A 24,365-nucleotide genomic window follows, 5' to 3' on the forward strand; every position below is an offset into this window, starting at 1 on the left:
TATCTGCAAAATAAATCAATATCCAGCTTTGTTCGACTGAATATATTTGTGCACAATAGCAATGACATATCGCAGTTGCATTGTTAACAGAACGGGATAAAATGGCAGAATTGGTGGCCACTTTTGCCACAGAGGAAAGGGGTTATATGTGTCAGGGCTTTCTGCTTTTATAAATGTAGTGGTTCATAATGTTGAAAAATAGACATGTGTCAACTTTTGCTGTTTTTTTCTTCTCACAGGTCCAATCAGTCAGAAAATGTATGCTGTATTACCCTGTGGAGGAATTGGGGTGAGTATGATATAGACATACCTTCATCTGTCTATCCATGCATTGGATTACATTTGCCAAAATATTATTTAACGTGTATGCAGTGTTTATCTAACCCTCGCTGCTTCACCCATTTTTCTTCAATGCTAGTAATTTAGTTATTACTTCCCTGACAGATATGGTGCTTTAATGTTGCAGTAATGTTGGTGCTCCTATGATGTAGTGTTGATTACCGTATCCTGCAGGTGGACAGTGACACAGTGTGGAATGAGATGCACTCATCAGGCGCCGTACGGATGGCAGTGGGCTGCGTCATCGAACTGGCTTTTAAAGTCGCAGCTGGAGAACTAAAAGTAAGTCAGTATTTCAAAATGAACATCAACTACCATCATGAAAACAAATGAAACACTATGTTAGCCCTGAAATGTTCCTTATAAAGAACATAAAACATAAATATAAAAAACCTAAATAATAATCATTCTTTGTATTATTTGTAAAATAAATATTAAAATATATTCAAAATGTTTTAGCTGCTTTTATATACAACAGATTTCTTATTTATTTATTTATTGATTGATTGATTGATTGATTGTCTTTCTGATGAACAGAATGGGTTTGCAGTGGTGCGTCCTCCTGGTCACCATGCAGAGGAGTCCACAGCCATGTGAGTGGTGAAGTAATCACAGTGTTGTAATGTTGTATTATATTGATTATATGATTATTAATGTGGCGTGGGGTGGCACGGTGGCGCAGCAGGTAGTGTTGCAGTCACACAGCTCCAGGGGCCTGGAGGTTGTGGGTTCGATTCCCGCTCCGGGTGACTGTCTGTGAGGAGTTGGTGTGTTCTCCCTGTGTCCACGTGGGGTTCCTCCGGGTGCTCCGGTTTCCTCCCACAGTCCAAAAACACACGTTGGTAGGTGGATTGGCGATTTAAAAGTGTCCGTAGGTGTGAGTGTGTGAGTGAATGTGTGTGTGTGTGTCTGTGTTGCCCTGTGAAGGACTGGCGCCCCCTCCAGGGTGTATTCCCGTCTTGCGCCCAATGATTCCAGGTAGGCTCTGGACCCACCGCAACCCTGAATTGGATAAGAGCTTACAGATAATGAATAAATAATGTGGCTTGTTGTGATTTCAGTCAGTCAGATGTTATACAAATGGATCAGGGTTAGATTTTGACAACTTTCTTTTGAGATGAAATGTGATTGCTTTTGAAATAAAAAAAAAGATAACTAGCCTGTTAGGGCTTTATATTAAATGCTAGAACTTTGCTGTGGGACTTTGATTACATTTAGCCACAGAGCTGATGATGGATAAAGATTGGTTGACAAATGCCACTTCATCTCGTCTCAGAAATGCGTTGGATGGAGCTCCATCACTCCAGAGAACATGACCCTGTCCTGGGGGTTTTAAATCCCACTAGTGGATGTCCCATTCTGTCTGCAGTCTATTTCCATATTGGAATTATGCAAGCTATGTGTGTGCTGCTGAAGTCCTGTTTCAGCAGTGGATGCATATTAAAGTTACTTATTGCACTAATTAAAATACTTTTGCTGTTTTTGTGTATCATGCATTTTAAAGAGTGAAGCCTATTTTGCTTTGTCATTGTTCTTACTGGTGATGCAAAGCTCTTGTTGCAGTAACAAGACTGCTGATTGTTGCTGATGTAACTGAAAAACGGTCTCTTTTTATTTTTAGGGGATTCTGCTTCTTCAACTCAGTGGCCATCACAGCCAAGCTGCTACAGCAGAAACTGGGCGTGGGAAAAATCCTTATTGTAGACTGGGTGAGAAATGGCTCTGATAATAACAATCCTAATACAAACCTAGTACTCACGGCAATAGCCTGATAACTGAGATACAGGAAAACCATAAATTCTATATATAATTAACATTGTTTTCAGCATGTGATAAGCTAATGACATCATGCAGTTCACTTCAGTTATGTTGTCAGGAATGAGTCACTAGTACATCATTGTACCTTCTAATTGTGTTGAATATCCTGCAACTGGAGAAAAGCAACATTTAGCGCCCCCTGTAGAAAGAAAATGCCAACACATAAATATTATAAGTTCGTGATTTTATGGTTGTTTGTATTTTATAACACTAAGAACCCATCAATCCTTAATCATCTGCTTTAGATTTAGCAAAATATGCCTTAGAATGGCTTAAAGTCCCAAGGGTTAATGTCACATTTATTCTTTATTATGATTTTAAAGCCTCACCACTGAATTTGGGTGGAAATAAATTAAATCAAAAGACAAAATTGTAATTATGGTTCAGAATTATAATCCCTCATCCGTGCTGTGATATAGGACATTCACCATGGTAATGGGACCCAGCAGGCCTTCTACAACGACCCCAACGTGTTATACATCTCTCTGCACCGATACGATGATGGAAATTTCTTTCCAGGCAGCGGAGCTCCTGAAGAGGTGAGAATTCATGTGTTAGCTGTGGTTTGGTCTTAATGATCAAAAGAACCTCCACATTTCAGTTATGTCTCATATACACCTGATATTAGCACATGTCCTGGGTGATCGGTTTGGAAGTTCTGAGTTATTGTAATTGTAGTGGAACCTAGTGGCTTTATTAGCACAGGATCTAAAGTTTATTAAGTGCTGCTGACATTTAGAATAGTATTTATCTATGCTGAAAATGTTGTGTCATGCCTCAACCTCTTTCGTTTCTGCAGGTTGGTGTGGGGCCAGGCGTGGGCTTTAATGTGAATATTGCCTGGACAGGGGGAGTGGATCCCCCCATGGGGGATGTTGAGTACCTCACAGCCTTTAGGTTAGAGAATTTCTTCACTCCTCTTATACCCATCACTCTTATTTTTTGACTAGAGTTGCTCATGTGGTTTCAGTCACTGTCTAATTTCAAGCTTTAATACAGATGCTATTACTGTTTTAACTATGCAACATACTGTGATCTAATTAATGAATACCAGTATGGCATACAAGGCAATGACATGTAAACCATTCGAGCTGTAGCCTTGTGGAAGCAAATATCAGAAACCAGACATGTTATGGCTCGCTGAATTCATTTGAATCTATTCCTGTAATGGCAGATGATTCAAGGCTTTTCTCTTTGTGTTTACCACAACAGGACAGTGGTGATGCCCATTGCTAATGAATTCTCCCCCGACGTGGTGCTGGTGTCGGCTGGCTTCGACGCCGTTGAGGGCCACCAGTCCCCATTGGGTGGCTACAACGTCACTGCTAAGTGTAAGAAAATTTGTGTGTGTGAAACAAAAAAAGTATTTGTATATTCTATGTTTACTTTATGGATTGTTGTATTGGCAACATTTGGGACAGTTGGGCAGGCCAGCTCATTTAGCAGTGTACTTTACTACACAATATACATCATAAAAGAACCTATATACAGGGGTTGGACAATGAAAGTGAAACACCTGGTTTTAGACCACAGTAATTTATTAGTTTGGTGTAGGGCCTCCTTTTTGCGGCCAATACAGCGTCAGTTCGTCTTGGGAATGACACATACAAGTCCTGCACAGTGGTCAGAGGGATTTGAAGCCATTCTTCTTGCAGGATAGTGGCCAGGTCTCTACGTGATGCTGGTGGAGGAAAACGTTTCCTGACTCACTCCTCCAAAACACCCCAAAGTGGCTCAATAATATTTAGATCTGGTGACTGTGCAGGCCATGGGAGATGTTCAACTTCACTTTCATGTTCATCAAACCAATCTTTCACCAGTCTTGCTGTGTGTATTGGTGCATTGTCGTCCTGATACACGGCACCGCCTTCAGGACACAATGTTTGAACCATTGGATGCACATGGTCTAACTGGTGCAATGTGCAGTTAATGAAGATTGGACACCAGGCTGCTCCAGTTTAGCCATGAAACCTCCCACGCTACAATGACAGGTGTTTCAGTTTCATTGTCCAACCCCTGTATGTCCAAGCCAAGTACAAGGAGTGTCCTACTTTAACAAAGCCTGGGGTGTCATTCACCAGAAACAGCATCCAGTAGACATTATTCTAGGTTCAGTTGATGGGCACCATATTTTCTGAACTTTTTTTTTACCATTCTTTCTCTCAATAAAGATTTTAATGTCATGAATTGACCACTATAACATCAGTTCATTCATCATGCTCATAATGTCCCTTAGTATCAGTGTTTCACCAGGATGATTTGTTGGGTTACTGCTTATATTAGTCTCTGTCGCCCTCTACAGACATAATTAGTTTTACATCAAAGACATAAAAATATCAAATATTTGTGGCCAGTTGATAATAATAATAAAATAATTAAATAATTGTATTATTATAAATTAATTACTGGTGTTCTGCCTGACATTATTGAAAAGATGTTGAGAAAACAGCTTGGCCAGCTTTCTAAATAATGTTGAGATTTCTTTGAAAAGTGAAAGGGGAAAAGACATCTCCAATTAAATGTCCATCGATATCTAAATTTAGTTGAAAAGTGATAAATGTTCTGAAAAACGTCCTTCTTGGTCTAACTTTGGACCAAATCAGACCAAACCTAGCCCTAATTTCAGCGTCTTACTTTTGGGCTAAATAAAGGCCACGCCTGACTAGCCGTATTTAGCTAAAAAAAAACAAAGGTTCGTATGACATCTGTTGTTTGTTGGGTCTGTTCTTCTAAATGGTGCTGAAAGGAGCATTTGGATCGCTTGTATTTAGCTCAGCATGCTGTTCATTCACAGGCTTCGGACACCTGACCAAGCAGCTGATGAAGTTAGCAGGTGGGCGTGTGGTTCTGGCGCTGGAGGGTGGTCATGACCTTACAGCTATCTGCGACGCATCTGAGTCTTGTGTGGCGGCTTTGCTAGGAGACGAGGTATTGACTAAACCCCTACAGCTTCACCTCAGACAGGACATTATCACATTATTTCTTTGAGACAAAAGACAACTCAGTTATTTGCATCAATAAAGAGCCATTCAGATTATTTACTTTAGACAAAAGCCAAGTAAAATCCTTTCAAATACTTCTCCTCAGACAACACCCTGTCACATTATTTATATCAAATGTTTTCCTCCGATAACAGCCAACTGGTGCGTTGCCATGGTGATGAAGATTCAGCCAGGGCCCCTCCGTACTTAGATCCGTGCAGCCAGTCACACCCCATCCTTTACAACACCCAAATCTTTTACCCTTAAACAACAACAATATAGTACAGTATGATCTTTATAACTTACACTCTGTACATTCATTACTTTCTCTTTTGTGTGTGCATGTGCAGCTGGATCCTCTGCCTCAGACTGTGCTTCAGCAAAAACCCTGTCCAAAAGCTACAGCCTCCCTTGAGAGAGTCATTGAGATTCAGGGTAAGTAAAAGAGAAAGTGAGAGGGAGGGGCCATGTGCTGCAGTTCATTTTGTGTTACCCCAGTATGAGTGTATTTTATTAGATGGCATTGGAAGTGCGAGGAATAGTAGTGAATGTCAGTATGATGCAAATCTCAACAGAATTTGAGTTCTGTTTGACTTCAGTGGACAAGTGTGTAAACATAAAATATGTAGTTTCACATAAATTTAGGTAATTAAATCTCTGAATATCTTCCACTTTTGTCTCTCTTATGAGTCGGGTGCAATATATATACATGAAATTCCTGATGGTTTTCCTTGCTCTCTCTCTCTCTCTGTCTCTGTGTCTCTCTCTCTCTCTCTCTTTCTTTCTCTCTAGGTAAACACTGGGCCTCAGTGCAGCGGTCAGCTCCCACAGTGGGTCAGTCTCTACTGGAGGCTCAGCGGCGAGAGAAGGACGAAGCTGACACCGTGACAGCCATGGCCTCCCTCACTGTGGACACAGAGCCAACAGCAACCTCCTCACAGAGCAGCAGGTAAAACACACCCACGCACAAGTACACACCAATGTTTTTGTCTCCCCTCACACATTTGGCTGTGATATCTGAGCATCTCAACACACTTCCTTCATAAGCTGAAATGTATTTGACTGGTTATAGGAGCTTTAATATGTTTGTGTCTTTCCTTGACTCATAGTTGAGCTGGGTAGAATAGCCTTAACATACTTTCACGTAGTAATTATTGTACAATACAGAAATAAACCTTGGGAGGAACCAAGACCCATAAATGATGATAAGGGATAGTGGCATCAATCTGGGAAAAAACAAGAGTAACTGACTGTTGTTAATCCATTTCTAATTCAGCGTAATTGATGATGGTGGGTAATGGTGAAGGGTCAGAGGCTGGTGGCAGTAGATGGAGGGTGAGCAGCTTGTCTGGTGATGACCACAGGAGAACACAGCAGACAATCTTCCAATAACACTGAGAAGTCATTAACCAGACTTAAGCCTCTCTCACAAAACCTAGGATTTCTTAATTAACCAATGATCATGCTTCACCCCTCAGGGCTGCAGAGGAACCAATGGAGGAGGAACCCATTTTGTAGGGGGGCAGCGTCCAGCCTGAATCGCCATGGTGACCTCAGCGTCCACGCCTGCTTGGCTACACCAGTCACCCTCAAGTCACGCCTTCTTTTCCTCCACCCAGCTTTTTGATCGGCTCCTTCGGTCCTTCAGTCTTTTCCAGGTGCTTGACGTACATGCACAAAGTTGCCCAACCCCTGCTTTTACCACATGCACTAAAAGAGGCGACACACACACACACACACACACACACACACACACACACACACACACACACATACAGCAGCGGGGGAATGGGCAGCCGGACCGGACATCCGCACTGGACATCCAGAAGTGGGACCTTTTTGGAAAGGCCTTGGTTTTATTTTCTCTCGTTTCTGTGGACTGAAGAAACAAGAAAAAAGAGAGAGAAAGGGAAGGAAAAGGACGAGCGAGCTAACAGACAGACAGCTGGGATGTTGTCATGGCAACAGTACAACAAAAAAATAAATAATAAAAATACTTTGTACATTTCCTGTACTTTATAAGAAAGATGTTTGAAATGGAAAAAGCCAACAAGCAGCAAAAATATTTCAACACCAAACACACGCACTAAAACTGTTTTGACCGTGCTGAAACTAGCTCACTTTTTTTGTGAACGTGAGAACCTCTTTATTCTTCTGTCGTGTCTGTCTCTGTTCTTACACTTGTCCATATGTACAATAACTTGTTCAGAAAAAGCACACAGACAAATATGAATATTGTATATGACATATATATATATATTTACAGGCGTATATATATTAAGGCATATATATATATATATATATATGCCTTTATACATATATAAATAAATATGGTTTTGTGTGTGACGCATAAACACACATATACACTTTGTAGTCCCTTTATCAACACGGAGGTTGAACCCACAACCTTTTTTGGCACTCGAGAAGCATGGTTTTCTTGGCATTTGGCCACTTTTGGAGAACTTTTGCTGGGTTTTATATGCCTCACAAGAGTACAGTACTATTTCTGGAGGGCATATGACTCACTACAACACCGCACACTCAAAAACAATGGCAGTGCGTTGACTGAAGGAGCGAGGACTGAAAATATGTGGAACACTTTCAGTATTTTTCTGTCTTTCCTGACCTTGACATGGGAATGTGGATGGACGTGCAGAAAGAACGAGGTGCCTTTTATACTAAAACACATACAACACTTTTGCATCAGATATCCACAGTAATATAACTCTCATCATGGTTTGTTTGGTTATTTGTATTTTATTTTTCCTGTTTCAAACTGCCTTAATTTTTGAGAGAGCGCCATTTTTAGCCATCCAGATGGAGAGCACAGCAAGGACCCGGGTCCTCTTTATCTACTTTCTCTATTTCTTCTTTCAGGGTGTACATGTTCTGCCCATGGTCAAAGGTCAAAGGTCTGACCTTAAGCCTTGTCATTCTTATTATTCTGATTCGTTTGTTTGTTTCTCTCTGTCTTTTGCCATACAGCGGCATGCAGTGTGATCATATGGAATTCGTGTTGATGATGATGATGATGATGACCAACTTGTGTTGCTTTTTCTTTTTTTTTTTAGGGGTCAGTTTACTCCTTTGTACATAACTCTTGGCTCTTCTATCTTTGGACGTCTTTGGAAGTTCAATAATGAAAACTTTTTCATTTTCCATTAAGTTTTCAAAGGACTTTTAAGTGTCTGTGGTCACTTTTATATGGAAATGTACTTTCCTTTATTCTTTTTATACGAAAACATAAAAGAAAAAAAAAACAAAAACAATCAGTGTTAATCAGCAAAGTCAGTTTAAAATATTCTGTATCAAACAAGTGTAATGTGCTGGGTGCAGATGCACGGTGTTTGTTGTTTTTGTTGTTTTTTTTAAGTGATGTTTATGTGTTGTGTCACTGCGCGATGAATGTGGCATCAGGGTTTTAAGGGCAGATACAAATTTTGTTCCTTAAGAAAATGAAAAAAAGAACAGTTACATATATATATTTTTTTGTATATATTACTTATAACAGGCAATAAGGTCAAACACCACTTTGGCTTCGAACACTACACACACTCTGCCACCTTCTGCAAGAATATCAGCCACTTTCATTGCCCATTGATATAGCTTTACTTCTTTGATTATTTTTGCACCAGATAAATTTTATTTTCGTAACTCAAATATTTGTTGTTTTGTAAGTGTTCAGAAGTGGGTAAAGCACTTACTGTTCACTGACTTTACCTTTAAACAAGACAGCAGGCCGTACTTCTGCAGGACATTGGTGTGGGGACGTCTGTTTGGGCCAACTTCAGTCCGTTCTTCTTTTACTTTTTCGACATATCTGTGTTCGAACCCTGAGAATAATTGTTGAAGGCATTTCTCCTGGTCAGCGAATGTTTCATTAAGGGACAAAAGCGCGTTAATACTGTTCAGAACGCATGTTTGTAGCTTAAGGGCTGAACTTGGCCTAAAACTTCAGCCCAACACCGCTGTGACACACACACACACACATATGTACCGTAATTGGTTGTGGGGGGAAAAGTGGTCTTTACTCCGGCTTTTACCTTAAATCTGGTGTGGAACGTCTCGTCCAGTCCTTTTCTGGGCCGTTTTTTTAAATTCCTCATTCATATGGACGCATTGAAAGTTTGATCTAGCGTTTCTTGACTCTCTCTTCTTTATTTATTTAGAGTCAGAAATGAACACTGAAGGAAAATTGATTTTCGGTTTCAGAGGTCGTTTTGAGCCTTGATTCTTTTGTCTTGTTGTAAATTTTTGGAAATTTTTTTTTTCACTCAGCCTCACAGCCTTTGGGCAATAAATTACAACTGTATATTGCACAACTCTAAACAGCAACATAAGCAAATTTATGGCCAGTAATCCTCCAGAATAGACTTTTTAACACGTTTGGTTCACATCGTTTTTAAAGACACTGAAGTCACTCATAGTCACTGATGTCTGCGACAGTTGCTCGTTCGCTTGTTTATTTGTGGTTGGTTGCTTGTCGTCTGTCTCCTTCATCTGTGTACAGGTCGTGAGCTTGAAGCACATGTGCCTAATGTTGTACACACACACACACACTGGAGGTTAATGTGAGTGTTATTGCATGACAGGGTTGGATGTGTAGAAAAGTAAAGCCGTCAAACCTCACGTGAGACATATAACGCTTTGGTTAAAAAATAAAAACTACAATTAAAAAAATACTACTATTAAAAAAAAAAAAAAAAAATATCCAAAAGGGTTTCACACCAGTGCTTGGACCCCTAAACAACATCGGGCCAATTCGGGCCACTGTATTTAACATACTGTAATATAGACAGAGAGAAGTCTTCATGTGTGTGGCTGTGGGCTTTACTGTCCCAACAAGAACTACTGTGACCATGTTTTGTAACGTTTCGATGTAGATCACTGAACATTGCAATTTGTGCATAGTTTGTATCGCAAACCCTGTATCAAGTACAGTGGTCATTGGCTGTGCAGTGGGAGGTGAAAGGCTTTTTCTTATTGGATGTGATGGCGTGGCCCTACCTAGGCCTTTTTTTTCAGAGTGTTGAATGCGAGCAACAGGCAGACAGGGAGATATGTTTCTGTTTTCTTTTACCTTTTTGAGGATACGTGACCTCGGCCGCAAGAACTTTTCTTAACAAAAAAACAAAAAAAGGCAACGCTGAAGAGGGCCTTATGGTTTACACTGGAAGACCTCTTTGTGTGTAAAAGGTTATCAACATTCACCATTGATGATAGCTTTGTTGTCGCTGCCACATTTTGCTATTCAGTAAATATGTATATTTATTGATATTTCATATGTTGTGTATATGTAGTGCCCTATGATCGTCGAGGTTCAGAGTACTTGTATATTTTTTGACTTTTTTTGAACGAGAGGTTGTGTCTCTTCAATCGTCCCTCCATTGCTCTGGTGTTCTCCGTCGCCACTCTACGTGATTGGATGTTTGAATATGTGACCGTCTTTTAACCTTACTTTTTTAATATTCTCTCACTCTTTCTCTTTCTCTGTCAGTCTTTCTTTCTTCTGGTCATATTGATATGCAGAAGTTGAAATTATCAAAAAGCACATTCCTTAATTTCCTTGTGTTTCTCTTTTGATGCTTTCATGTTGCAACAATACAAGGTGTGTATACTAACTGCTACACACATGTATATAGAGTGCATATATGTGTACACATGTGCAATACATGCTATTTGAGCAATCTATTACTGTGATTATAATTCATTAAAATTGCTGTCCCTTTGAATTGCTGTTCTTTGTCTTCATTGTATCGTGGAGGGAAGGTGGGGGGAATAAAATGGGCAGCTGGGTTAGAACGGCTACAAATGTTCCTTTTTTATTATAAGATGGGAAACACTTCATGGAATTGGCTTGTAACTCACACCCTCAGTCTTAAATATATTTTGGAAATGTATGTTCCTCAACAAACCCTATTCTGAGGTTGTTTTCTCTGGTATCAATCAATAACAAATAGTTAAGAAAACAATTACAATAAATTACTTTTTAAAATAGAAACTTTTAAAGTATTTACTAAAAAGGTTTTTAAAATGTTTAAAGAAATCTGAATGTATTATTAAAGACAGAAGCTTTTACGGTGTTAGAAACATTTTACAGTTTTTTAAGTTTGTTGTTTTTTACTATTTTAGATGTATTACAGTTTTTTAACAATTTATATCATTTTTTCCTGTCTTGTTCTTCTTAGTTTTTATTTATTTATTTATTTTATTTTTTTTGTGAGGAATCAGCCTATGTGAGGAACAAGTTTGCGTCAGCAGCGTAATGACGCAGCGTTGTGTTTTGTGACGCGACACGCCGTGTTGTGTGCAATTGTGTGTGTATGTGTGCGGGCGGAGGGAAGCAAGATGGCGGCTCCTGCGGCGGGTGAGTACTTCAGTATCGGGAGCAGCGTCTCCTGCCTCACCTGCCTCGGAGAGCGGCTCCATGGAGAGGTCATCGCCTTTGACTACCACACGAAAATGCTTACCCTCAGTATCCTTTCTCCTCCTCGGATAAACACAGGCTTGGCTTCACGGAACGCCAGTTTCTATTTCGAATATGGCCGTTCCACCTTAAATCGGGCGCCAGAATGGAACTGCTGCACCATTTAAGGTGGAACGTGGAATTTCCGAAAAAGGAGCTGGCGAATTGGAAACCAACTTCAAGATTACACTATTCTCAAAACCTTTTAAACCATTTGAAAGACTTTAATGGGTTACATTTTCGTACTCCATCTTAATGCTTTGTTGATTTTCTTCATTTACTATATAATTATATTTCTTAAATATTTTAACACTAAATATTCCGGGCACCTGTCTTGTTTCTGTGTATAGACTCGCCAAGACAAACTGTGTGTGTGAGACATACTTGGCAAAGTAAACTGATTCTAATACCCTTTTGGAGCCCCTAATAGTTTATGGGCCCACGTTTACGCTTCTCACACATCTAACTAGCTACATAGAAACACACACACACAGTGTGTGTGTGTGTATATATATATATATATGTATATGTATATATGTATGTGTGTGGGGGGGCAATCTTTTTATCCCTTTCTTAATTATATACATTTCATCGCATTCTAAGGCACCCTACGGGTTCAGTGTGAGATTAGAATCTGATTCGCGTTTACTGTTCGGTGATTTAAATGCATAGTTGTACGTGCAGCTCATAAAGGCGCTTTATTAAGGCTACGTTTTAGAGTCGTAAGCTACACCAGTGGGCTCTGACTAGCTGAGATGATTTTCCAGTGGTAAGTCAATCCAACTTTCACATTTAAAGCCACAAAACGGACTGTGCGTGTGACCTACACACCCTCCTGGTTTTGACCCACGTGATTCTTAACGCTGGTCGATTCGAGGCGTTGTAAGAGTCGATTCTGGTTCTGATTCCAAATGACAGGTATCGGTTGACAGAAAAACAAGTCTTGGGGGAAGCTGTTAATTTGAATACGAATTGTTCCATATTAGTTATGTTTGTACATAGAAAATATTTTGAGTAATAACACTTGGGTCGTGTAATTACATATTTAAAAACGAAATGCTTAGGCTAATCATACTTATTATTGGTCTAGTTTGTTTCCTGCAGTTGTATTTAATGGCTGTTATGACTGTAAATTAGGTTGTTGGTTGTCTTTGATGTTTGCACAGCTTACTATATTTGAAGTCATGTGTTCGAGACATTTAACCTTATGTACCTGATTCTCCTATCGTGAGTCAATCTATTTGTACGCCACATTTCAGTCTGTCTTTTGACATTATTTAGTAATTTGATATGAGGTGTGGAAGGACAGACCTGTTGTATTTTTCAAGGTCTCGTACTGTGAAATCGAGTTCAAAGTTTTGGGGTCGACTCTCTGCCTGGAACCGACACTTTTTGAATCGACTCTTAGCCATAACAGGCTGTCAATGCATAGATATTTTGAGTATGTATTTAGTCTCAGTTCAGCCTCTAGTTTAGATTTACTGGCCACGGTCACAGTGTACGCTGATCATCACATTTACTGAAGCTGACGAGATTTCACGTTAAACAAACACTCCTTCAGATTTTGTCGTTAATCAGCCCCGTTAGCTTTTGCTCACTCGACGATTTCTCCCACTTTCATGCCATTTAATTAGAAACATCACAGTTACAACCTAAGATTAATGTCACCGAGTTGTTTCTGTGTGGAGAACGAAGTGTTTTTGTGGATTTCTGAAGTAAAACTTAGTCGTTTACGTTGTTTCTTTTGTTGCCTTGACTTATAAGCTAACTTAGCTGAGTAACTTAAACGTTGTTGCTGTTCGTTTTCTTGTCGTTAGCTCCATAATTTCTGGTTCTTGTCAGAACTGAATTATGGTATTTGTGTCACTTATTATGGTGTTCAGAAACGTTAAACCCGGAGTTAAGGGCTGAAAGGGACGGTTAAGCCTGAGCTGACTGACTATAGTCAGAAATGAGGCGACATTTCAAATGTTGACGGTTGTATGGCCTGAGGTGACCGGTGATTCACTTCTTGTTTGATATAGTTTCTTTGCTTAAGCACGATAAATTTAGAATGTATATAGTTTTAAAAAATATATAAACATATTCAAAAACCTATTTTAAAAAGCAAATAACAATGAAAGAACTTCTTTTCAACCTGATCTTGTCGAAAAGACACATTAAATCATATTAATTATGACTCTCATACTCATGGTAATGATTTACCTTGTAAAAAATTATTGTTTCTTATTACTGTGATATTAAACCTTAGAAATGATTTACTACAAGGAAGATAACATGTTAAGATAATCCTTTAATAGTCCCACAGTGGGGAAATTCAGAATGATACAGTAGCAAAGGTGAGAGTCATTCTCCAACATGGATGTTACCTTGGTAGGCTAAAAAAAAAAAAAGGTCCTCAGGAGTGGTCCCTGCATCTTACACACTACATCATACTTGTGAATAAATAACCATATGTTAGCTAAATGGTTATAACAAAATTCAGTATTTTCATTGTTCCGCATTGAGTGTAACGCCTATTCCACTACCAGACTTCATCCTCATTCACTGGTTTATCTACTACTTACATTAAAACTGGTAAACTGATTATCATGGGAAATGTTGATGAACCAGTCACACAAGGATCTCCCTAGGAGCCCTTCAGGTCAGCCATGTTGCCCCGTGGGCTTCTATAAAAGGCACAGCAGACGTTGAGTGATGTGATCCCATGGCTACTAAAGTTTATTTACTATTCTTATTTGTAATTCTATGGGTTGGCAGGGCTCTAGGTAGTACGCCAGCATGTGTACCCACAAAAGGGCACAGGCAGTGTAAACCAAACACTAGAGGATAATTTAAATAGTAAGAAGTAGGAAGAAACTTGGGTTCTGTGTGGGTATGAGAAGAAATTATTACAGGTGACATTTTGATCAAGTTATTTGTCTGTTTTCTGTGTAGGATGAGGTCAGTTGTAGAGATGTGATTCTTGTAATATGTGCTTTTAGAGTAATTATGCCTTGCTTATTCCTAAAATATAGCTTACTAATACAAATACTTACCAGTGTCAATAAAACACCAGTGCAGGAAAAAACATGTCATTTGTATAAAAAAAAAATAAAGTTAATGACAATGTTCTGACACCTAGTTTGGTGTGTTATTACTTCGTATTCTGCAGTTTCTGTAAGGTTCCTGTGCGCTACATGTGCTCACTCTCTCTTTTGCTGTTACAAGCATTTGTTGAGTGTTCAGAAAGTATCGACCATAATCAGGATATCCAGAGTACAGTGTTATGATGACGTTACCACTTTGTCTTTGTGCACTGGCGCTGTGCTTGTTAAATGTCTGCTGTATATTGTGCTTGTTTGCCTTGACTATCTTTCTCCAGAATGCGCCCCATCCAGTGGCAAGCCCAACGTAAGTGACGTTGTTCTTGTAAATTTAGCCTATGTGTCGGAGGTGGACATTATCAACGACCGCACTGGGACTCCTCCCCCATTAGCATCTCTTAATTTTAACAAGGTAAGACCAAAAATGTTTTTATTTTGTCTCATGTACAGTGTAACCTCTACCTACGAACTTGATCCGTTCCGTGACCCGGTTTGTAAGTGGAAAAGTTCAAAAGCAATTAATGCGTTCCAGCCTCCACCCCGAAAGTCACCCTTTTTGCACTGATATATGTTTACAACACTCTCAAATTAGTAAAAAAAATACATGTAGCGTTACTAAAAAAAAAAGAGAAATACAGTGGAAACAGTAGTAAAAAAGAAATAATAAAGTTGTAAGTGGTTACACATCGCTGCCTTGAAGACGTGACGACTGGCTGGAGGAGTAACACAGGCACTGGCTGTATGACGGGAGGTGGGGGGTGGGTGGAATAACGGAGAGTAGGCGGTGAATGTGGGGACACGAAGCGTAGATACGGTTTAACTTAGCACAAATTTCGATGTCTGCTATTTACACTAATGCTAAATTGCTAAAACTACAATTTGCTAATCTTAAAAGCTCACTCAAGTCTGGGCGCTGGGAGACTCGCCTATTGGGGTCAGTGGCCATTTCCAGCCGCCGGTTCGGGGGAGGCTCGGGTTCGTTTCTAGAGTCATGGTTCGTTTGGAGGCAAAAAATATATAAATGCCCGGTTCGTATCTTGGAAAGTTCGTTAGTATAGGCGTTTGTTAGTAGAGGTTCCACTGTATTTCATATGTATAGCTGGTTTGTTTCAAGGTCACACATGTTTGAAATCCGTCCTCTCCTTTGTTTTGCAGCTTGCGAATAGAGCTCGGGCAGAAAAAGAAGACAAGTTGTCCCAAGCTTATGCAATTAGTGCTGGAGTCTCAGTGGAGGGCCAGCAGCTGTTCCAGACCATTCATAAAACGTAAGTGCTGTTCAGCTCTTTGAAAACAAATAACCATTATTTCAGTTAACACTAGGTCTTCAAACGAAGGCCACCAAATCTTTGGAAGTTGTATGTCCGTATTATCCAAACATGAACTAACAATAAAGCAACCTTTGCCAAATTACAGCAGATATATATTTACACTGGGTAAATTATGCAAAGCCTGGAGTGTTTTGGTAGATACCGATAATTATTTACCTGTTCATGTTACAATTAACTATATATTTTAGTTCAGCACCTTTTTAAGACCTCAGGTTTATAAATGTGTGTCCCGTTATTGTGTTAATATTTTTACATCCTAAACAGGTACAAGATGGGAAGAGAAATGCTGGAGGCCTTTTCTTTATTTCAGATCTGCTTTTTTTGCCACTGAATGTTTCTTAACCTTCTCTTCTCTCTTCTTGTGCAGGATCAAAGACTGCAAATGGCAGGAGAAGAACATTGTGGTGATGGATGATGTTATCATCACTCCACCGTACCGAGTGGATAACTGCAGAGGCAAAGAGGGCAGTGCTTTAAGTCACGTACGCAAAATAGTAAGTTCAACTCCAGTTGGGCATTTAATTCCGAAATGAGTAAAACCCCATCACATTCATGGCATCAAATCAAAGCCTGGTCTCTCTTTGCCTCTTTGATTCTGATTGGATTTCTCCTCTTTGTCAAGATCTGACAGTTAATGATTATGCTAATGCATGTAACAAATTAATAGAAGCTAATAACACACTTGTTTTATTCTGCAATCTGAAAAATAAATGTCCTTTAGCAGGTTAACAATGTTGTTTGAAAAATGCATTTGAAAAATGTGAATGTAATATTTATGGCTTGCTATAAACCTTTGTGCAAAACCATTCTGATGCCTTTCTTTGTTGTTGTAGCCTTTGTTGTGGTAAGCAGAGTAAAGTATGGCATGATCTCTGAGCACCACAAGGTATTTTGGGACCTAATGCCCTGCAATAGTAGTTCACTTCTATAGGAAGTAAACAGCTGTGTCGTTGTGGTGGTGGTGGCGGTGTTATTATAATAAGAAAGTTCTGCTGTCAGAATCAAAATGTTCATGACATCCCTTGCAACACTTGAGAGCATATCTAAAACGCTTCCAATGACCTCCTTGAGACATCATGGATGCTCAGGGAAAATGGTGAGGCCATGGTGAGTTCATTAAAACCAGTACTGGAATTTTCAGCGCAAAACTAAAAACGTTTGTTAACAACGCCCTTTGTGAATTTGACGCCTCAACAAACTATTGCCTATTAGGTAACAGCAGTTGATTAAATGGTGTCTGCTTTCTCTACAGGTTGAGAAACACTTCCGCGACGTGGAGAGCCAGAAGTCTGTGCAGCGGCCACAAGCACAGCAGTCACAGAAGGACTCGGCCTTGTCAGCGTGAGCGCCACCTCCAAGGCAGAGCGCTTAGCTGGCACTGCAAGTTTTTTGGTTTCCTTTTATTTTGGAGTTTTATTTTCAATCAACTGCCCGACCAAGGCTGAGCTATCTGTGGCCTGTGTCGAGAGCGGGGCCGTCCTAGACCTCTGGAGACAAAAATAATAAAAGCAAAGGCAGCCACTGTCTGTTAAAGATAGGGCAGAATAGGAGCCCTTAAATTAGTTTTTCAAGAGATTTAAGTTTATGACAGAACCTCCTGACCACCCTTCCATTCATCCCACCCATCAGATACACATGCGCCTCCTTCCCTACCATCCTCCGCGCTAACTCGTACAAACACATTCCATATCTGCCATGACAACTCACACTGCAGAGGCCTGAAAAATGAATTTTAGGTTTTCATGTTCCCCATCCATATGTCTCCTTGTACTATTACCCCCACCCCAAACAAAAAAAAAAAGTGACTTGAAAAGTACTGGAGAAAAAAGACTTTTTTAAGTTATAAAAGAATCTAACTTGATTACTGTAAATCACTCTGGGTGGAAAGAGTGTGGTTTATTTTTCTAACAGTTGTTTGAAATGATGCGAATGCTATAATGGCTCAAAAGCAGGTGGTGAATTTGCACTTGGCAGGAGATAACCTTTCAGACGTCTCCTTCTCTGTGGCCTAACATCAGGTGTTGGACACAAGTCGGTTTTGTCATCTCAGAAAAAAAAGTGAAAAATCTCAGATGCATCATAACTCATTTTTACCCATCTTATTTTTATAACCAGTTTTGTCTTCATAACATCATCTAGCTATCCTTATTTTTAATCTGTTGCCATTTTTTTAAGACGAAGGAGCAAAACTCTTGATTATTTTACTGTATGTACACCTCCTGTTTACATGGGCATATCCTCTATTTGAAACTTCAGACTGGCAGGTGTCATTGTTTGGGGAGATGATGGAGCACAAATCCTGCCTGTGGCAGTAGAACTGTCATAACTGTTTCATAAAACTGTGTGAATACCTCTTCCACCGTAACGGGACCTCTTTTTGTTACAACACATCATTTTGTGATTTTTTTTTTTAAATAAATGCTTCCCTTGATCAGTGCATTCCACCATATTTCAATGACAGCCCCCAACCCCCCTTCCTTTTTGGTCAGTTCATATCTTGTATGCTCTCAGTTCTCATGGTAGGACCTTTTTGTAACCCTTTTATTTTGAAAAAGAAAATGTGTTTGAGATATCTTGCCATGTTAGAGACTGAGATGGGGGGGGGGGGAGGTGGTAGGTGGTCTTGAGCCAGGCTCCTCCCTCTCTCAGCCTCGTGGAAACTCGTAGCCTGATGGAGGCTCTGCCAGTGGCGCCAAGCTGTGACGGCCATTCGCGTTACATAGCAGTTCATGATACTCTGTGTCAACGAAGTTGCCGTTGCTTAGGACTATTTCCCAGTATTTTATTTTTTATTTTTAAATAGTTAACATGAAAATAATAAAAAAGAGAAATTTATGACGCCTTGTCTTTTGAATTTTATGATCTGTGGTCAGTTTTTTAACAGCCGTTCACACACTTGTTTAGCTAAAGATTTAAAATTTGGTATGTCAAATTTACAGTAATTTTAAATTTTTTTTTTACTATAACTCATTAGTGTGGATGTATTACCATCCGTCATAAACCTCACTACATTTTTTCTCAAAGGCTAAGCACCACTTAATGGACCTCCATGAATATTTCACATTATTTTAGTTACTGACAGATATAAGTGTGAATTAAAATGAAAATAGCAGCTTAATTTGCTTTAAAACTGACAATTTTATTAAATTGACGGAAAAACCCGAGCTCGCTACGGAAATTCTTGAACGCAACCGTGACGTCACTGGTGGACAACAGCTGAACAAAGCCGTGGTAAAACACCGTTATGACTGACTGTTATGACAGTATCTAGCTAAATAACCAACACTATTCATGACAATAGCCTAGCAATAAGCTAAACTCAAATGTAGAGGTACCGTTATTCTTGTAAATGTGATCGAAGTCGAACTCGAATTCCTCCGACACTATAAACCTCCGTAATGCAGCTACGTAGCCGAGTATAATCTGAGCCACCGAGTTTAGCGAGTCAAGCTAACGTTAACTAACACCAACTAAAACAGGCGAAGTGAGTGTCCTTACCCTGTTTACCTCCATGTTACAGAGGCTCTTGAACACCTTTCGTTGGTGTCCTTGCATGCCCATATTGTTGGAAAAGCGCCAGTGAAATGAGCTACAGATAACGGAGTGAGCGGATTTCCAAAGTGCCCGTTTAAAGTTGACAAATTTAGTCCATTTTCTGGATATTTTGGGCCATTTGTTCACAGATGTCCCACTGTACATTGAATGATTGCAGCCAAAAACAACACACCTTTTCGTCATTTTGTATTAAATTAAGTGCAGCTTCTAGAGTTGTCCACCATCTACGTCACAGGCAAGACGCCTATTAGAGTTTCCGAACACCGTTGGGGGGCAATGGTCTTTTAAACCTTATTCCTTCAATTAGTAAGAAATAACATGTTTTCTGACTATCAATAAACACAAGTTAGGTACTCAAATTCCACTGTATTTATTTGTTTGACACTTTCATATCGCTGGTGCTTAGCCTTTAAATGTCAACTTGAATTTTGACTTTAATGGACGTTCAAGCAACCTTAACTAAAACATTGAATGCCCAAAGATCGTCCACTCCAGAGACTACAGTTCCTTGCTCCCCAGCCCAATGCCGGGGGCCTTTTTACTCCTCTAGCCAATGCTTGGCATTTGACTGTGGGGACCTCATTATTGAGTGGTTTCTCACTGGCAAGTAGCATGTTTGCAAACATGCTCTAAAGCAAACATCTTATGAAGTTGGCTTGTAAAAGTGACTTTGTTATTTGAAAAAGCCAAAAATGTTTAAAATTATATTAAATTTGATACTGCTTTTTTGTGATAATGACAAAAGGTAATGATGGGTGCCTCTCTGCTCTCTATTGCCCTTCTGTCATTATTGCCTGTTCAGTCAATGAATGATTGATAGTCTAATACTAGAGAGTATATTTCCATTGTTTATGTAGGAATGGGAATCTCTCAGTGGACTCATTTTAATGCATTATTTAAAGGCACATGGCCTCATGTTTCGGCCCCCCAACTCTGCTGAGTCCGTGTCTCCAGTTCTCAAAGAAGATAAAAGAGAGGGTTGAATAATATGGTGGCACAGACAGCATTTGGTAGATCACATAGCGATTGTGTACACACCTTATAATTAGTGATTTCAGACATATTGAATTGTGCCTGAACATAAGTAATCTCCACAGAAAGAACACAGCAGCTGAATATGACCCCGGGGTCACAATGTTCAATACCAAGTGTGGGCCAGGGGGGTATAAAGTCTCTCAGCACTGAGCTGTGAAATGGCATAATCTAGATGAGTGAATAATTGGAATTATCTTTGTGATCAACAATTAATCAACATCGGTATCTGACCTCCCCAATGCTCTTGTGGGTAAATGTAATCAGATCTTCACTGCGGTGTTTTACCATCTAGTGGTAAACTACCTAGTGATACATTTTCAGAGGAAATGTCAGACGACCATGTGCCCATGCAGTTTTGACATCAAATATCTGCATTCAGGACCGTCACATCTTGAAATGAATTAAGGTGTCTCTTCAATAACAGTCAAGTCATTATAACATTCTTGGTCCACGTAGCCCACATTCTCAATCCGAACAGTATAGACGCATTTTTTAAATCTGCTGACAATGAATTACATAAGACATACGCAAAAGCTTTTATTGTGACAGCTGGAGACTTGCTTAAAAAAGTTAAAAATGGAAACTCATTTGGCTGAGATTATGGTGCTGAACTCAAACCGAGACAGAATAACAGTGCGCATAACAAAATCCTAAAACAATCTGAGGTGGAGAAAGAGATTTAAGAGCCAGAGGGAGGGATGAAGTGAGAGGGGGTGGAGGGGAGGGAGAGAGATGGGTGTATACTCACGGGTATATTTCAAGCCAGCGTGGACTCTCAGTGGGGATGTATAGAGTGAATGTGGACCAACTGAAAGATAAGCAAAACCATTCATTCAGAGGAGTGCACTTCAAACGAGGAAACTACAAGTCTATTTTGAACAGCTGTCAACACAGTACTGCAACATTGGTAGGTATCCTATATTTAATATGTTTCATAAACTGATGTATAATACAGGGCAAATTACCAGGCACCTGCCTTTCAATTCATGTCCAGTCAAAATAGCAGTTGTACTAGATATTGTTTCTTCGTGATCAGCACAAAGACTGACTATATATATATAATTTTTGACAACAACACAATGTCTTTTCTGAGAAGATGTGAGATATAAAGTGCTAGTATTGATATGCTAAGTCATTTATGAAATAATATTTTGAGATAAGTCAAACAGTTGATTATAGTAATATTAGTATGCGATAGTTGGTCTTAAGTTTTGTTTATAGTGTTGAATAGTGAAGTATGAATAAAATCAATTTTGTCATGAGATACTACAATTTCCTTCGGGATCTTTAAAGAGATCTCTTATCTAGATCATTTAATTGAGGTAAGTGAGGTCATTTAAGTATGCAGTATGTGATATATCAGAATTATGAGATTGTAAGTCTGTTGTTATGATGACTTACAAAATGACAGGACATTTTTCAAGCAAACCAAAAAAATTCCAGCTCCAAAACTCATAAATCATTTCTACATTTTCTCTAAATTTTAGAGAACAGAGAGTGTTGGCGGACCAGAAGCTGCCGTTTGCTGTATGTGGACACCATGCTTGTGGCGAGCACGTTGCTTTTGCTGGCTGTTTCCCCTGGGCTGGGCTCCAAACTCTGTGCTCACCTGTGTCAGTGTTTTGAGCACTCAGACCTGGTGGACTGTCGCTCCCGGGGATTGGTGAACGTGCCCTACAATCTTCCTCATGGCACCTGGCTACTGGACCTTGGAGGAAACCTACTGGCCGAGATCCGGGCTCGCGCCTTTGCTGGGCTTTGGTCACTTCGGGTTCTTGTGCTGGCAAACAGTAGCATCCAGGAGCTAAAGACACAGGTCAGTAAGTTCTTTTACTTGGAGACGGTGGAGGTTTGGTTACATAAGCTCACACATCAGTAAAGGTCTTTAAACATATGCCTGTATATTTTTGTCAAATATTTATCAAATAATAATCACTAATGCTTAACATCCACCCTACATTTATCTAAATAAATTCAAAATTAAGTTGCAGAAACAGCCTAAAAGTATGCGCTAAATAAAATTTGTGATGTCACACCCATTGACGCTGAAGTTTTTAGCAGCTTTTGTTTTAGACCTGAAGTCAAAAAGAATCCTGCAATTTTTCCCTCCATATGGCAGACCAAACATGGACTTCTAATTAAGTATGTGCTTTGTTGTTTCTGTACCTACCACAGGCCTTTTACTCACTCTCGTACTTGGAGAAGCTGGACATGAGCCAGAACAACATCACCCGTCTCCCTGGGGACTTTTCTGAGAGCCTGTCCTCCCTAAAGGAGCTGAGACTGGAGTACAATGCTCTGGAGCTTCTGGAACCTCCATGCCTGGAGCGTCTGGAAAGCCTGGAGAAGATGGACCTAAGCCACAACCACATCACTGCCCTTCGGCCTGGAGCCTTTCGTGGCTTGTCCCGTTTGCGGCACCTGTACCTGCAGGGTAACCGCTTGTCCTTTGTCCTAGATGGCGCTTTCTCCACACTACCAAGTTTGGAAGTGCTGCTTCTGGGCAGGAACACCATAACTAACATCGAGACCAACGCCCTGGCAGCCCTCCGCAGCCTGGCCCTGCTCGGCCTGGAGGGGAACCACTTAGAACAACTAAAGTTCCAGACTTTCCTGAACCTGCACACAGCAGGAACACATCTGCAGTTGGCTGGCAACCCATGGAACTGTGACTGTGAGCTGCATAGAGTCTTCAGCAAACTCCTGAGCGTTCGCCACCTGCATGTGGACGACTACCACAACGTGACCTGTCGGCAGCCCTGGCAGCTGGCTGGAGCCTCGCTTGCCGGGGTGGACAGCCAACTGTGCATGGCTGAGACAGTTACTGTGCTGGTCATCACTGGAATGGTTCTTGTCACTGTATTCGCAGCACTTATAATGGCTGAACGCAAACGCAAGAAGAAGAAGCAGGGCAAACACTTGGAGAAGAGTGAGACAGACATGCCGCAAAAATGTGCTCCAAGACTTTATGGTTGTAAATCTTTAAGATAAATGTCTGTCAGATCAACTGATCAAACACTATTAAAACAACATGTATAATAAATTTCCTGAAACAATACTATGGGGAAATCAGCCAAGACATGTTTTGAAGTGCTATGAGGATAATGTAGCTAATAGCTGCAAATTTTCTGCCTCTATTAAGTGATATTTAGGAAGGAATCTTACATACTCAATCAAACGTAGTTAGATACAGGTGTGTTGATATTTAGGTCTGCTGTTTGCACATTGCAGACTGGTGGTATATTAGCTCACAGTGCTTGTTTGCTACATTAGCCTAATAGCTCCAGTGCAAAACTACAGAAGCTAACTTCAGAAAAAATATGTCTTGGCTAAAGAGTTACATTTTGATAGGGTGACCAGACGTCCTCTTTTACCTGGACGTGTCTTCTTTTTTAGACTTAAAAAAATGTTCGGGCGGAATTTCACAAACGTCCGGACATTTTGTTTTTCTAGAGCTTACATAGAACTTCGAGAAGTTTCGTTCACAAACTAGTCCCGCCCTCCCTTACTCCGATTGGTTCGCTTGAGTGAGAAGGGGGCGTGGTGAAGTAGCCTAAAATCTTCTGATTGGACGATCTGACCGTAGAGCTACCGTTATTGGTCGATAACCTTCTCTGTAAACATTTAATTGGTCAGTCTGCACGTCAGTAGTCCTTGTTTACGTCAGGCAAAGCTCATGTACCCACCCTCATCTCGAGCAGCTATGCCGAAACGTAAATGTTTTGTGTAGCAAATAAAGGTGTAAAGGACCTAAAAG

The 24,365-nt window shown here is 40.1% G+C and overlaps 3 protein-coding genes across 6 annotated transcripts in view; all 3 read left to right on the forward strand.

The window, feature by feature from the left end:
- The window catches only part of hdac5 (histone deacetylase 5), a 92,539-nt gene extending 81,681 nt beyond the window's left edge, over positions 1–10,858 (forward strand). For all 4 annotated transcript variants that reach the window (XM_066673634.1, XM_066673637.1, XM_066673636.1 and 1 more), the window contains 11 exons: positions 240–289; positions 514–621; positions 877–932; positions 1,961–2,048; positions 2,577–2,696; positions 2,957–3,054; positions 3,370–3,488; positions 4,952–5,085; positions 5,489–5,573; positions 5,931–6,087; positions 6,617–10,858. In XM_066673634.1, the coding sequence (XP_066529731.1) occupies positions 240–289; positions 514–621; positions 877–932; positions 1,961–2,048; positions 2,577–2,696; positions 2,957–3,054; positions 3,370–3,488; positions 4,952–5,085; positions 5,489–5,573; positions 5,931–6,087; positions 6,617–6,656 (1,055 nt within the window). In that variant the 3' untranslated portion in view covers positions 6,657–10,858. The remainder of the gene's footprint in view (positions 1–239; positions 290–513; positions 622–876; positions 933–1,960; positions 2,049–2,576; positions 2,697–2,956; positions 3,055–3,369; positions 3,489–4,951; positions 5,086–5,488; positions 5,574–5,930; positions 6,088–6,616) is intronic.
- A 542-nt stretch (positions 10,859–11,400) lies between these two features.
- Positions 11,401–17,837, forward strand: LOC136700514 (protein LSM12 homolog A-like). Its single transcript, XM_066675901.1, has 5 exons — positions 11,401–11,613; positions 14,969–15,102; positions 15,846–15,955; positions 16,386–16,512; positions 17,271–17,837. Exons 1-5 carry the CDS (start codon positions 11,487–11,489, stop codon positions 17,361–17,363), a joined length of 591 nt encoding a protein of 196 aa, XP_066531998.1. The 5' UTR covers positions 11,401–11,486; the 3' UTR covers positions 17,364–17,837.
- A 3,556-nt stretch (positions 17,838–21,393) lies between these two features.
- si:ch211-237i5.4 (reticulon-4 receptor) lies at positions 21,394–24,183 on the forward strand. Its single transcript, XM_066673494.1, has 3 exons — positions 21,394–21,515; positions 22,096–22,424; positions 22,784–24,183. Exons 2-3 carry the CDS (start codon positions 22,149–22,151, stop codon positions 23,597–23,599), a joined length of 1,092 nt encoding a protein of 363 aa, XP_066529591.1. The 5' UTR covers positions 21,394–21,515; positions 22,096–22,148; the 3' UTR covers positions 23,600–24,183.
- The last annotated feature ends 182 nt before the right edge of the window (positions 24,184–24,365 follow it).

The sequence above is a fragment of the Hoplias malabaricus genome, chromosome 6, assembly GCF_029633855.1.
Source record: "Hoplias malabaricus isolate fHopMal1 chromosome 6, fHopMal1.hap1, whole genome shotgun sequence".
Taxonomy (NCBI): Eukaryota; Metazoa; Chordata; class Actinopteri; order Characiformes; family Erythrinidae; genus Hoplias; species Hoplias malabaricus.